General features: G+C 45.5%; 1 protein-coding gene across 1 annotated transcript; it reads right to left on the bottom strand.

Annotated features, from left to right (window-relative positions):
- Positions 1 to 2,050: 2,050 nt before the first annotated feature.
- On the bottom strand, positions 2,051 to 4,696 carry LOC124706407 (protein NRT1/ PTR FAMILY 8.3-like). Its single transcript, XM_047238071.1, has 3 exons — positions 4,019 to 4,696; positions 3,703 to 3,920; positions 2,051 to 3,613 (listed from the first exon to the last, which is right to left on the bottom strand). Exons 1-3 carry the CDS (start codon positions 4,155 to 4,157, stop codon positions 2,249 to 2,251), a joined length of 1,722 nt encoding a protein of 573 aa, XP_047094027.1. The 5' UTR covers positions 4,158 to 4,696; the 3' UTR covers positions 2,051 to 2,248.
- Between the last annotated feature and the right edge of the window lie 8,847 nt (positions 4,697 to 13,543).

The following is a 13,543-nucleotide window of genomic DNA, read 5'->3' as shown; positions in this document are numbered from 1 at the left end:
TTGTCGGTTTGTTTGTTAAGTTGATTATGGTGGTCATCCTAAAGCAGGTGTTTTGCTTGGGTCCATTGGGACTTCTGTCATCTTAAGAACAACAATAACAACATTAACAAAGCCTTTTTTAAGCAACTTATGACAGGTTAGATATAAAACCCAGCAGAAATAAAAGAAATCCAAAAACAAGAATTAGATGGAAAACGAGAGTAAATTAAGATTCTAGCACATGGATTGCTGATTTCCATCTAGTCCTATCAAGAGCCAAGACTTTAGATACATTCCAATCCCTCAAGTATCCTTTTACCGTCTTCGCTCAAGTCAACTTTGGTCGTCCTCTACCCCTTTTAGTCTCGTCCATACTCCTTGGAATTCTATTGTTAACTGGAGCTTCTCGAAGCCTCGCTGGATATGTCCAAACCACATTAGTCGGTGTAGGACTAGATTCTCGTCGATCGGTTCCACCTCTAACCTATCGCGAATTACCTCGTTTCTAATATGGTACTTTCTTTTATGGCCGCACATCCATCGTAGCATGCACATCTCCACAACACTCATTTGTTGGATGTGTTGTTTTTTAGTTGGCCAACATTCTGCCCCATATAACATCGCCGTCTGACTGTCGTCCTATAGAACTTACCTTTTAGCTTTTGTGGGATCTTCTTGCCACATAGGTACCAGATGCTTGCCGCCACTTCATCCACCCTGCCTTGATCATGTGATAAAAATCTTCATCGATATCACCATTGCTTTGCAACATTGATCCCAAAATGCATGATGTTGTCCCTCTTAGGCACTATATGTCCTTCTAATCTAACATCTCCGTCTTTGCCACCACCACCACTAAAGCTACATTGCATGTACTCAGTCTTGGTCCTACTAAGTCAAAACCCCTTCGACTCAGCTCTAACTTCCTATTCACGCCGGCCCTGGTTTCATCTACTAGCACCACATCATCAATAAAGAGCATTTGAATATATCCTTGTATATCATTGGTCACCTCATCCATCACCAAGAAAAACATGTATGGGCTTAAGGCTAACCATTGATGTAGACCAATCGTGATTGGGAAGGTATCGGTCTCACTATCACCTGTACGAACACTTGTCACAACACGATCGTGCATATCTATGATGAGGGTAATGCATTTTGTTGGAACTTTGTGTTTCTCTAGCTCCCACCACATGACCGTCCTTGATATCTTGTCATACACCTTCTCCAAGTCGATGAAGACCATATGTAGGTCCTTCTTTTGCTTCCTATATCTCTCCATAAGTTGGCGAGTAGTCGACCTCCCGGGTAGAAAACCGAATTGGTTTTTAATGACATTCATCACTCTCCTCAAGCGATGCTCGATGATTCTCTCCTAAAGTTTCATGGTATGGCTCGAGGAATTAAACTTATGAGCCGGCGAGAATGAGATTTTTTTTTGTGAAGTAACTGATGATAACATAGCACCCAAGTATAGGCAAGGAATACACGCGTTGGGTGGGCCAGACCAACGACTCGGAGTCTTAACAACAATATGAGGACGCTTCATGAAAAATCATATTTTGTGTTTATATTTATAGTTTCTTTAATCTTTTCATTGTTTTGTAGGTGAATGATTTATAGTTGCTACTTATCCAGGTTGAATGGTGAAAATACGACCGGTGGCATTATTCCGATGGTGAATATTTGTAGGTGAACAATTTAAGGTCTCCTTTAATTCGTAGGATGGAAAAGTTGTAGGGATAAGAATCTTACACGATGGGGATGCCATGTCTACTTAAATAAATTTATAGGGATTGTCAAAAAAAAAAAAAAAAAATTTATAGGAAGGGCAATCTCTTTGATTGTAGTGAAATATATTTTCATGAGATCTAACCTCATGCAATTTTCTATGAAATTTACACTACAAGATTCTTATGTAATAAATTTATATGAGATGTGATTCTATGAATTATTCCGAAGGATTTTTTCCATAGGATTTCAATCCCATATAAATCATTTGAGAATCCTATGAATTAGAGGAGCCCTAAAAAGTGGGTGGAAAATGTGAGCTGGTTGACAACGAGTCTGATGAAAATGGAATTATGCTTTCCAATTATTCACCCAGAACTAAAGAAAAATGTGTCAAGGTAACCTGGCTTACATATCTCTCAGCTAATCAATGTCACTCTGTCACCATGTACAAAACAAGCTGTATCCAACAAGAACACTATGTCGAAAGGGACCGCTGATCATCATAATGTACACTCTGCGTTGGAGTAGCAAATTAAGTCGACGACGACGACGACGGCGAGTGGAGAACGACTTGCTTGGTGGTGTACCGGGCGGCGAGGAGGATGTAGAGCAGCAGGTTGCCGGCGCCGATGACCGCCCAGAGCCAGAAGTAGTAGTCGAGGTGCCCCGCGTTGAGGTCCGGCGCCAGCCACCCGGGCCTCAAATGCGACACCGCCGTGACCACCGCCGTGTTGACGTAGAAGCCCAGCGAGAGCGCGAGGAAGGAGAGCGCCGAGCAGATGCTGCGCATCGACGCCGGCGCCTCGCCGTAGAAGAACTCCAGCTGCGCGATCCCGCAGAACACGTCTGACCCGGCCACCAGCACGAACTGCGGCACCTGCCACGCGATGCCCATCATCCTGCCAGCGGCGAAGTTGTGCAGCCGCCGCCTCTCCACCAGCGCCGCCGTGCCCATCGCCACGACGACAAGGAACCGCCCCACGCCCATCCGCTGCAGCTGTGTCAGGCCGGCGCTCCCGGCAGGCCCCCATCTCCTGGCGAGCGGCATGATGACGGTGTCGTGCAGCAGGACCCACAGGAGCATGAACGCGACCTCCACCGACACCATCGATGCCACCGGCACCTTGAGCCTGCCGAACACCTTGTTGTCCATGGCCATCCCCTGCTGGATGAATGTGGTGGTCATCTGCCCCAGGGAGGCCGCGTAGAGCACGCACGTGAGCCAGATGGGCGCCATGCGCGCCAGGATCTTGACGCCCTCCACCTCGCTCACCGTGCACAGATCCCAGGGGCCTTCCTTGCCGTCGCCGCCCTTGACGGCCGCCTTGTCCAGACACCCCAGCCCTTTGGTGTGCGCCAGCTTCTGCAGGTCGCCGTCCTCCGCCACCTCGTGCAGGACAGCGCCGCCGTGACCCGCAGCTGCCGGTAGCTTGGCCTTCCTCTTCCTGACGGACGCCACCATCACCCTGAGGATGTCCTTGAGCGGGCTGCCGGTGGGGCGCTGCATCCTGTACCAGGGCGTGCCGGCCAGGAAGCCAATCGCCGCCAGGAGCAGGCAGAGGGCGGAGACCCCGAAGCCGAGCGCCCAGGACACGTTCTGCTGCAGCCAGGACACGAGCGTCCCGGCGACGAAGATGCCGAGGTTGATGGCGCCGAAGAACCAGGTGAAGAAGGACTGCTTCCTCCGCGCCTCGTCGGCGCTGCCGTCCACGTCGTACTGCTCCGCCCCGAACGGGAGCAGCGCCGACTTGACGCCCCCCGTGCCGATGGAGGTCAGGTACAGCGCCGCGAAGAAGACGGAGAACTGCTTCCCGGTGGCCTGCGGGCACGAGATCCCCTCGCACGTCGCCGGCCGCAGCGGCGAGATCCCCGCGGACAGGGCGAGCAGCACCAGGCCCTGCATCCAAAATAGTTTTCAGCTATAATTGCTTCACAGAATCGCAGGGGATAGATAGTATAGTGAATTAAGAGGGGGAGGATACTGACGGCGAGGTAGAAGAGGAGGGAGGCGACGATGGTGTTGTACTTCCCCCAGCAGCTGTCGGCGAGGAAGGCGCCGATGACGGGGACGATGAAGGTGGTGCCGTTCCAGGTGTCGACGTGGGCGGCGTTGAAGGCGGTGGTGCCGTGGAGCACGGTGCCCAGGTAGACCACCAGATTCAGCGCCACCCCGGAGAAGGCGATGCTCTCCAGCAGCTCGAAGCCTGCACAGTCAGTCAGCCGGTCAGTCAGTGAGTCGCTCCAAGAACAGAGGCCAGATGGAGGAGGGGAATGGGTCAAACGGAATTGGCGAGTTACCTACCTAGAACAATGGCAGGGCCCGTCCAAGTGAAGCGGCGGAGATTCCTCATGGTCGCCGTCGACGACGACGAAGACGACGACGCGTCGCCGGATTCCAGCTTGGTCATCTCCTTGCCGTTACCAGCGGAGGGCGTCGTCATCTGCACAGGACGAGGGTGCCGGATTGGAATCCTGCGGCGGTGTCACGACTACTTAATACCGATCGACAGGTCGGGAGCGGAGCAGAAACGGAAAGGAAGCAACGCGCATGGCAGGGCGGTCGCCAGCGATACGAAATGAATGAATGAAACAGTGGCCGAAACAGTATAGCAATCTCATGAATGGGGGGATACGCAAATCGGAAATCTCTTGGAATCGATTTCAGTTGAAAAAAAGGAAGTCAAAACTAGTAGATGACGAATTCAGCAGCGCATGTCATGTGAGCATCATCCCAGACAAGTACAAGGGGGGAGTGGATAAAATAACACCAATGGGGTGACTTCAACGAAAAACGCGGGCAGCGACGACAACCATGTGCCGCTCGCTCGTGGCGGCGAGGCCATTGGCAACCAGCCAATTCACAAGTGTAGTCGCCAGCAAACTGGATAGAAGAAACGGGAGGAGATTGGGGAAGAAACGCCCAAAAACCGCCGCGCACGAACGTACCTTGGCGCAGGTGCAGGTGCTGGTCCTCAGTCGTCACCCGTGCGTGGGATGGGAGCCGCGGCGCTGGCGCCCAAGGTTGTTGAGGCGAAAGGCAGAGTTAAAGGAGACGGCGATGTCGTGTCAAGCTGCCTATCACATCACCTTCTTCTTCCCTTCCAACCCAAGACACCAAGTCACCAAACCACCGCGAATTCACCACAAAACTCCCATTTCAGGCAGCTATCCAGCTACAGCCCAACCAACGGATCTATCTGTCTATCTATCCGCCACCGCTAATCTTCAATGCTGCTCCGCACTGGCGATTGCTTCATTATGTAGTGGTCATGTGCATGGGATTGAGAAAATAGTTGATGGGGTCATCTCTATGGCACTGGTGTCATCTTCTACAAATGAATAGTAATTAGCAATAAGATAGTGAAGGGATTCCTAAGTCCATTGGGGTAGCTAGCTATAACCTATAAGGCAGCTCCGTCCCTGCCTGCGTTCTAGGTTAGCCAAAGTCATATTTTATAAAGTTTGATCAAATAGGTTGCAAGAAGTAGCAATGTTTATAATACTAAATTTACATAGTATGAACGTACATATTATGGTGGTTCTAGCAATATTAAAATTGTATTTAGATGTTTATATTTTTCTCTAAATATTTGTTAAATGTGAAAAAGGTTTAATTTTGACTAAACCTAAAACGCAGGGTAAATTAAAACAGAGAGAGTATAAAAGATCTCTAGCCTGACTTCATTAGCTGTCTCTATATTTTGACATTAGTTAAGACCCTCTACTAACCTCTCACAAGTCAACATCTCGACGAGAAAAAACCTCACAAGATTAGGTAAGAAGATAGTATCTTAATCTTGACCGCCCATTGGCATGTGGGTATGATAGGTTTTGGCAGTTGGCACTCGATGCAGAGGACCGAGGCTATGTTCCCTTATTCGGAGAAAATAATCGGTTAAGCTCTACAAATACTACCAAGTTATCGAAAATCTATTTTGGCTTGTAAGGGTAGATGCACCCATTGCTCAAAAAACATATTTGAAAATATCAACAAAAAAATTGAAGAAAAAAATTCTAGGCGTACATTTGGACATTCTATGTCCGTGCACAAAGTCTCATGAAAAAATGACAATTTTTGCGACTTGTATAAAAACGACAATTTCCGGTGCTCCAAATAGCTTCTCACGAGATTCTTCTTTTTTGTGTTTTTTTACACTGCCCACAAAAAAAATCTTGTTTATGTACATTTTTGTTTGCCAACATAGCATATATGGATGTACATCCAGGAATTTATTTATAATTTGTTTGACATTTTGAAATACATTTGGAATGCATTTTTCATAGTAGGTGTATTTGGCAAAACACCTTATTCCCAAGTTATGGGCTATTTTCTTAAGGAAGTTACATATATGGACTATCTTTTAGGAGGAAAGTTTTAGACTAGTCACAATAGATAGTATCAGTATCATGTGTACCATACTGCTATATGTTATTATATCCACAATGTATGGTATCATATGCTAGTAGTATCATAATCTTTTTATATTAATTAATTTGTAGAATCTCAATGGAAATATCAGTACAAGATTTATTTGGCATTAAATTTTCTAGTACTACGTGCTATGATACGGTATCTACCTATGGTACTACTATCATCTCTCTTATTTTTAATTGCATTGCCACATTAGCTTTTTTGCATGCATATGATGCATGATACTCCGTACCTATGATACTCTCATTATGGGTAGACTTAGATGCACTGATCATTTCTTTCTGGCATATTAAAGAACCTTCAATGGCTGCCATACATAGCGTTGGAAAAATCTTTAAATTTACTGAAAAAATATGGCTGACATTGTGTTTGCGGGATCCCGTTACTAATACTGTTACCTGGACTTAAATTCTTTTCATTGCATTTTACAACAAATTAGGAAAGAAGAAATTTTGTCATTATTTACAAGAACCACGTATTAATGAAATTACGTAATCAAAGTCTTGACTTAACGGGTCAAACTGCACACCTTATAGTCTGGGATAGAGGGAGTATGAACTAGTGGGGTCTTCTGTAATTGTTGGTCTGAAGCGAGGTGTGTGTTTTCAGGAAGACTTAAATCAAACACATTTTAACGTAACTACACCTTCCCTTTGCAAATCTAAGATGTTTAAGCACTTTTTTTGGTTCACCTACTTTACTCACTTTAATCTATTTTTAGCATCCATTTTAGTTTGTATCTAGTCTATTTTACAAATAACTACAGCATGTTATATTAATGGACAGAGGTAGTAGTTGTCAGTAACATGCGAGTAGCTCCCTAGCCAGCTAAAAGCGAGACCATATGCATGAACTCAAGATTCAGCCGACAACTGCTTTGCTAGTAGTCTAAGACTTATATGGTCAACCCTTCATCAGCCAATAGGCAAACAATTTCTACTTAATTAAGCGCGTGATTAGCTACACGAACTAAAACTAGCAGTCAGATGCGCGAACCTTGCGTCCCTCCACGACCAGTTTTGAAAGAAAAAAAAAAATCGATCAAGCAGCGTAGCCCCAGCCTCTGCATCCAAAGAATGCACACATTTTTTTTCTTTATTAAATTATTCGCAATGTCTTACACAGGGATTAGAAAGATCAATCTCGAAGCCTCCTTCTAGCGATAACTCGCTATACCTACGATGAAGGGGGAGATCATGAACAAGGCCATACTCTCTGACGGTACACCAACACACATCATCCAAAAAGCAAAACCCTGAGGGTGTGCCATTGCACACATCGCAGAGTTCGCAACCGTCATATATCTCGAACTCATCTCCAAGCGAGATAAACGTATTGACCGTGCTAGGCCTGTCGTCGATGTTACCATAACACCAAACAGCTCCACCATCCTGCTCGCGTCCAGCAATCCTCGCCCATCTTCGATACCCCGCAGCTCCACGCCGCTGAGAATCATCGACGACAACGTGGTAGATGAACACCACTCCACCAAAAACCACCTCCATCCAGCCGCTGCTCCAAAAATGATGCCCCAAGAGGTAGCACGACGCAGGAAGCGTCGTCATCGTCCGATCCTGGCTGGATCTAGGGTTTCCCCCGGAGTAACACGAGTGAGTTCCCGCGGACTGCGACGACGATGCCTTCAAGAAGGAAGTGACGCTTAACGCTACCATCGCCCGCCAATCTTGACACGGTTTTCACCGACAGCCGCGAGTCCCCAACTCGGCGAGGGCAAACAGAGAGGCCAACAAAGATGATGCCTTCGCAGGGGAACGATGCCAATAGCTGCCGCCATCATCCACCAAGAACGAAGTCAAGGCTCGATGTTCACCGGTGGCCCCTTCGCCGCTAGCTCGTCGTCGACTAGATCTTCATCGCCAGGGTAGAGGGATCTCGTGATCCGCCACCCCAGCAACCAGCCGACCTCCTCTGGCGAAGAAGAAGGCCGCCTCCACCTTCGAACCCAAGGCTTCTGCCCCGGGCGACCTTGTACCATGGGAGAAGCCCAAGATCATTGCCCCTCACCGGCGAGAGGCGGAGGGAATGGCGCTGTCCGCCACCACCAGCCACCACCGGCGTGCCGCCGATGGGAGGCCGCAGCACAGGCTCTGGCCACCTTCCCCGTCTGTGGTGACCCTGCATACCACTACATGTTGTAGTATGCCAGTCGTTGACATAACATGTGCGAAGTACAAATCCGCAAATATTACATCCCTCAGAGTAGTACAACAGAAACATAGCTGGTCCATAACTCATTCACATATTATTACAAACCATATATATATACATCATCTCGGAGCTCCTCCTGGGTCCATAGAGGTTTACTCCTTGGTTCGAGGTGAACCCTACTTAACTTACATTATAGATGTCTAAGCAGGTTAAACATTATTCGCCTCGATTAATACTACTACTATCGTAAGTCGACCCCCTCTACTCCTCCAGAGAGGTCTGGTTCCTCGTAGCAGATCCCATCTGCTCCGTCTTGTCCCTCGTCGTTGGCCTCCTCAAGGTGATTCAGACAATCTAAGCAGGGGATTATAAGAGGTATGAGTACGAGCGTACTCAACAAGTTCATAATAGGAAAGAGGTGTTTAATGCACTAGCTATGTCACTACAGCAGAAAGTCTAATACTAATGCATGTTTTTATAACCATTTCTTCAAAAGGTTGCTTTTATTCAGAAGAACTATGTCCGTCAGCCTTCACCGATTTACTAGAACTTCATGGAGTTCCTTTCCGTCAGCGTTCGCAGTTCCATATCCCGGAACAGGGAGTGACAGGTCACGATTCATTACACTCTGCAGAGGTGTGTTGCTTTACCCATAAGAGATCTTAACCTTGGTGCCAACCGGGCAGCTTTCCCGTTCACACTTCCGTGGTGTGAGGCCCGGTATAAGGTCATTGCTAATAATTATGTTTCTCCACGACCCCGAAAACCCACCCTTCGTTGCAATTCCGACCTTGGGTCCTCGCCGGCCATCGTATCCATAGGATACCATACGACCTCGACTACTATCAGGTTTCCTGACCCGATACCTTCGTCGGTCGTTGCAACCCATCATAGACCGCATTACCGTGGGGACTTAGGGCTCCCCGACCACTCCGCTTGTCCCTCGGGATTCAAGTGACTATGGTAAGCGTATCTGTTGATGAATGAGAGGGAGAAACACAACTTACTACACCGTCCCATTCCAGATCTTATGGTTAACACGGTTGTTACGGCACATGAATCACTGGACAACATTTGTTGTTTAATCCTAGATGGATACAAACCCTTGCAATGGAACCTCCACCATACTCATACCATGGTTCCATTGCCCACCACATAGTCATATTCATAATTTTGAAGATAGCAATTTTACTTTTTATGCAAGAGTGATAATTATAGTACTTTGCAAGTAATTTGCTAAAAATACTCAAATTGACACGAGCAAGCGATGAACTTGCTTGGCGACTGCAATGTAGAACAGTTGGATTGTTTGGACTGGCCCTGGTCCTCTGTTTCTGAAAGATAACATCATTGTCCGATAAGGGCAATGGTTAAAGATTCAAATATCCATGTTTTCATATTTTAGGGTTTGGTTCCCCCTTCCCGGTGATTTGTTATTTCATGTTGGAGGTGGCTAATAAGAACAATTTAGGACTACTCCTTATGAGTAAAAATACTATATTGGAGTATTGACAAGATGTTTTTTTAAGTCCAAAATAATTTATGGACTTATTTTATCATTAAAAATATGGAGTTTATTTTTAATGATTATTATTAATTCTTTATTCTTTGTGTTAAATTATGACTTAACTTTATTTGTCTCAAAAATTCCATTTCATATTTTATTATGGTAGAGAATTTTATTCTAAGTGGTTTACATATTATTTTTTTATTTTTTTGGAGTTATATATAATTTATAAAATTCTATTAAAGTTTCTATTTAATTTGGAATTTTAAAATGACCAAAATGCCCCTCGGGCCCACCTGTCAGGCAGCCCGAGCTGGTTAGGTTGGACCAGCCCGTTGGGCTCGGTCCAACCGACCCAGTCGCTCGGGCGTCCTCTCCTTCGTCGTAACCCTATTTCCCCACACGCTCATGCGACGCTCGCGTCGCCGTCGCCGGCCGATTCCTGCTGACTCCGACGATACTGGCCCTCGCCATGGGGCGCAATCGAACCGCCTCCCGACGCTGGTCACTCTCCTCCACGTCGATCTGGAGCTGGCGTCGCTCCCGCTCGTCCCCGACCCCTCCTCTGTGGCTAGGGTTACGAGATCCGCGACGATCTCGTTGCTCGCTGGCGTCCCTGGCGCTATGGCACCGTTGTGAGCCCCGCGTGTGTCACCGTGGCCGCCATGGCTGCGCTCCTCGTCCGCTTCGCCTGTAAGTGCTCCGCCCCTCTCTCTCTCTTTTCTGTTCTTCCACCTTGCTCACCACTGGATGCCTTGGCGTCCAGGGTGATGCGCTGCTACTCCCTGGTCCTATGTGTTGTGTGCTGCTACTATGGCTGCTGATGTGTGATGTGCTACCTCTGTGTGCTGCTTCTTATGCATTCTAGCTTTCCATGCTATAGCTCTATGACCATGCATGCGTTGTTCCTCTCCTCTCCATTAACCTATGTTTGTGTTCATGCTATTACTGGAGTTGTGGTTCTTGTGTAGATGCTCATGAGCATGATGTGATGCTCATGGCCTGCCAGGTTGCTCCAGCCACTGCTGCTGCTACTAGGTTGTCATGTGTATTCATCTTCTCTACCCCTGGCTTGATTATGTGAGTAATCATTTCTTTATGCAAGAGTCAGTGCCACTGGTGTGTTGCTCATTGAACTCTATTTCATGGTACAGCTCTGCTGAGCTAGGTTGTTGGCTAGTTGTCTCCATTCCTTGATGGTGTGCTTCTTGATACAATTATAAATGGTGAATTTATATATGTGTATTATCTGTTATGGCTTGCAGTGATTACTACCTATCTCTGTGGCTTTGGATGATCTTGTGATCATCAGAGCTTCCTGTTGGCTTATACACTTGTATGCATTTATTTTATATGTTGATGATGCTTGTGTATCTAGCTCCTCACCAAGTACTGGTGGTTGTTGTTTCTTGTGAAAGCAATTCTACTAGTTGTTTGATTAATTTGATGCACTTGGTTGCCTCTGTGTGAGCTATTTCAATTACTTGCGCTTGTTAGTGAAGCTTTGATTCCTATTTCTGACAGGCAAACATGATCTACTGATGAAGTGGTGATTCCTGTGCATCCTGTGCAATAACTGGATGGAAACCAACATGTGTTGGCACCTCCTGTGATGCTTGAACTCCTTGGAATGATGATAGGCTTATATAGTTGTCTTTTGTGTGTGGATGGGTAGTTGTTGTGACCCTAGCAGAGCTTGGCCTGCTAGTTATGGTTGCTCCTACCGTTTCTGTATGCTTCTGTGCAGTACTACTGGTAGTTATTCAAATGCCTCCAGTATATTTTATGTTGAAATGAAAATAGACATATAAATGTCTATATTCTTATGGTATAGCTAGATATAGGGTGCTAGGTGAGCCTGGTTGACTAGATAGGGTTCAATTCCTTCCAGGATTTCTTTGGTTAGCTCAATGATCATTATGTTGACTTAACCAGTGTTCCCTTGGATGAATTCCTGCTAGCTTTTCCCTTATTTTGCTTGCACCACATGGCTAGTTGCCAGTTGATGATACAAACATGGTAGCTCACCCTATGGCTTATGTGGCTTATGCATATGCTTGATTTGTATGAGCAAAACAGTTCTTGCTCATGATTCTTGGGTATACCTCACTCTAGCTCCTAGAATATGTGTTGATGTAGAGGTTTTGCTTCTGGTTGATGGTTTAAGCTTGTCTTGCTCCTCCTGGCTAGCTTGTGATGATCTATTTCATCAGTTCTTGTTCTATAGCAAACACTGCTTGGTGGAACTATCCTGGATAGTTTTGCTGGTTGTGTGTTCTTGTGTTCTTGTGTTCTTACCCTTTTGGAGCTGTTGTCGATGGATGACTAGGGTTTGCTTGTGAAAAGGTTTTATACCCCCTTCTCCTGGCTTCCTTGGTCGACAGCACTGCATGTCACCTTGGTGGCCCTCCCCTGGTCTGTGTGTGTTGTTGGGCATGTAGCAAGCCCTGTGAGCTGCTTGTGAGTTCCCTGGTTGGAACTTGAGCTGTTGTTGGATCAGCTCGGCTGAGCCTTGGTATTATCCACCAAAATTTCTATTTCTTTGACTAACCTGCCAAGTGGCATTGCCACTTGGCATAATTTATGTTTTTGTCAAGTCAAATTTAGCTTATTCTCTCAATTTCAATCGACCACTGCTGAATTTAGTATATCTAATATGAATTGGCGATCAGAACACGTATGGGTAGAACTTCTAAAAGGTTCTCGAAAAAGGGGTTTCATATGCGACTGCAGGGCGAATGGAAACAAAATACTTTTCCTTGCTCTTGATAAAAAAAATTCCGTTGAACATAGACCCAAATTTTGCTTTTTTTATTCCTTAGAATCCTTTTTTTGTCTTTCTGGTGGTATCAACAGCCGCTTAATACCTTATCCTCCTCTTCAGGAAAATGAATATCGCCGGAAAATATTTTGAGTTCTGTATGGCTTTTTTTTCTCTTCACTCGGACCATTCCACCTAGGGATAAGCGAGACTCAAAATCTCGTGCTGAAGAGCGTGGAGGTTCGAGTCCTCTTCAAGGCATAATATGGAGAATGCTCATTCAATCAGCATTCCCCTTAGAAGTATTCCGAAAATCTGCGCCTGGCGCTCTCCTCTATCTTCTGAGGTCCTTAACCATCTCCCTGAGAAAAGTAGACAGTAAAAGCCAAATAGACTTGTTGTTTCTCTATGCAGGGTTTAAGGATATGATCAAAAAGCTCTTCATCAAGTGTTGATCAAGAAGTTCTTGAAGAATTTAGCTAGTTTAGCCATTTGTAATTTTCATTTTCTTTTTCATTTATACAATTTCTGTAATGTGTTGTAATAATTATAATTCATATGAATATTGTAAATGATAATGTATCTTGTGTGTTAATCAATAAAGCTCAAGTTTTCCCTAATGAGCATTTAATATATGTTCTATTCTTTTATATTAATTATTTTCCAAGTTATATAGTTGCTTAATGAATTGTCCATTATTTGAATTATAATATACCTATTTGTGGTTTGAATTTCTAACTTGTTTGAATTCAATCATGCAACTTAAGATGAAAGGTGGACTGTTCCCCTCTTTTCTCCAAAACCTTAATTAAGATAAGTGAGGTTCAAGTTTATCGCACTCTCGAACCCCAACCCTATCTGGTGTCGAGAGAGAAACTTGCCCCCCTATAAGATGCAATTTTTTTAATAAAGCGTGAAATTTCCCCAGATTTTACGATGGAATGCACATCCCTTTCTA

The sequence above is a fragment of the Lolium rigidum genome, chromosome 4 (genome assembly GCF_022539505.1).
Source record: "Lolium rigidum isolate FL_2022 chromosome 4, APGP_CSIRO_Lrig_0.1, whole genome shotgun sequence".
Taxonomy (NCBI): domain Eukaryota; kingdom Viridiplantae; phylum Streptophyta; class Magnoliopsida; order Poales; family Poaceae; genus Lolium; species Lolium rigidum.
This window is presented reverse-complemented; position numbering and strand designations above follow the sequence as displayed.

Bases quoted from the DNA above. Each gene is read 5' to 3' on its own strand.
- LOC124706407 (XM_047238071.1), bottom strand. From the start codon at position 4,157: ATGACGACGCCCTCCGCTGGTAACGGCAAGGAGATGACCAAGCTGGAA. The intron at 3,921-4,018 runs GTAGGTAACTCG...CTGACTGTGCAG, and splicing joins GGGCCCTGCCATTGTTCTAG to GCTTCGAGCTGCTGGAGAGC. The intron at 3,614-3,702 runs GTCAGTATCCTC...TTTTGGATGCAG, and splicing joins CCCTCCTCTTCTACCTCGCC to GGCCTGGTGCTGCTCGCCCT.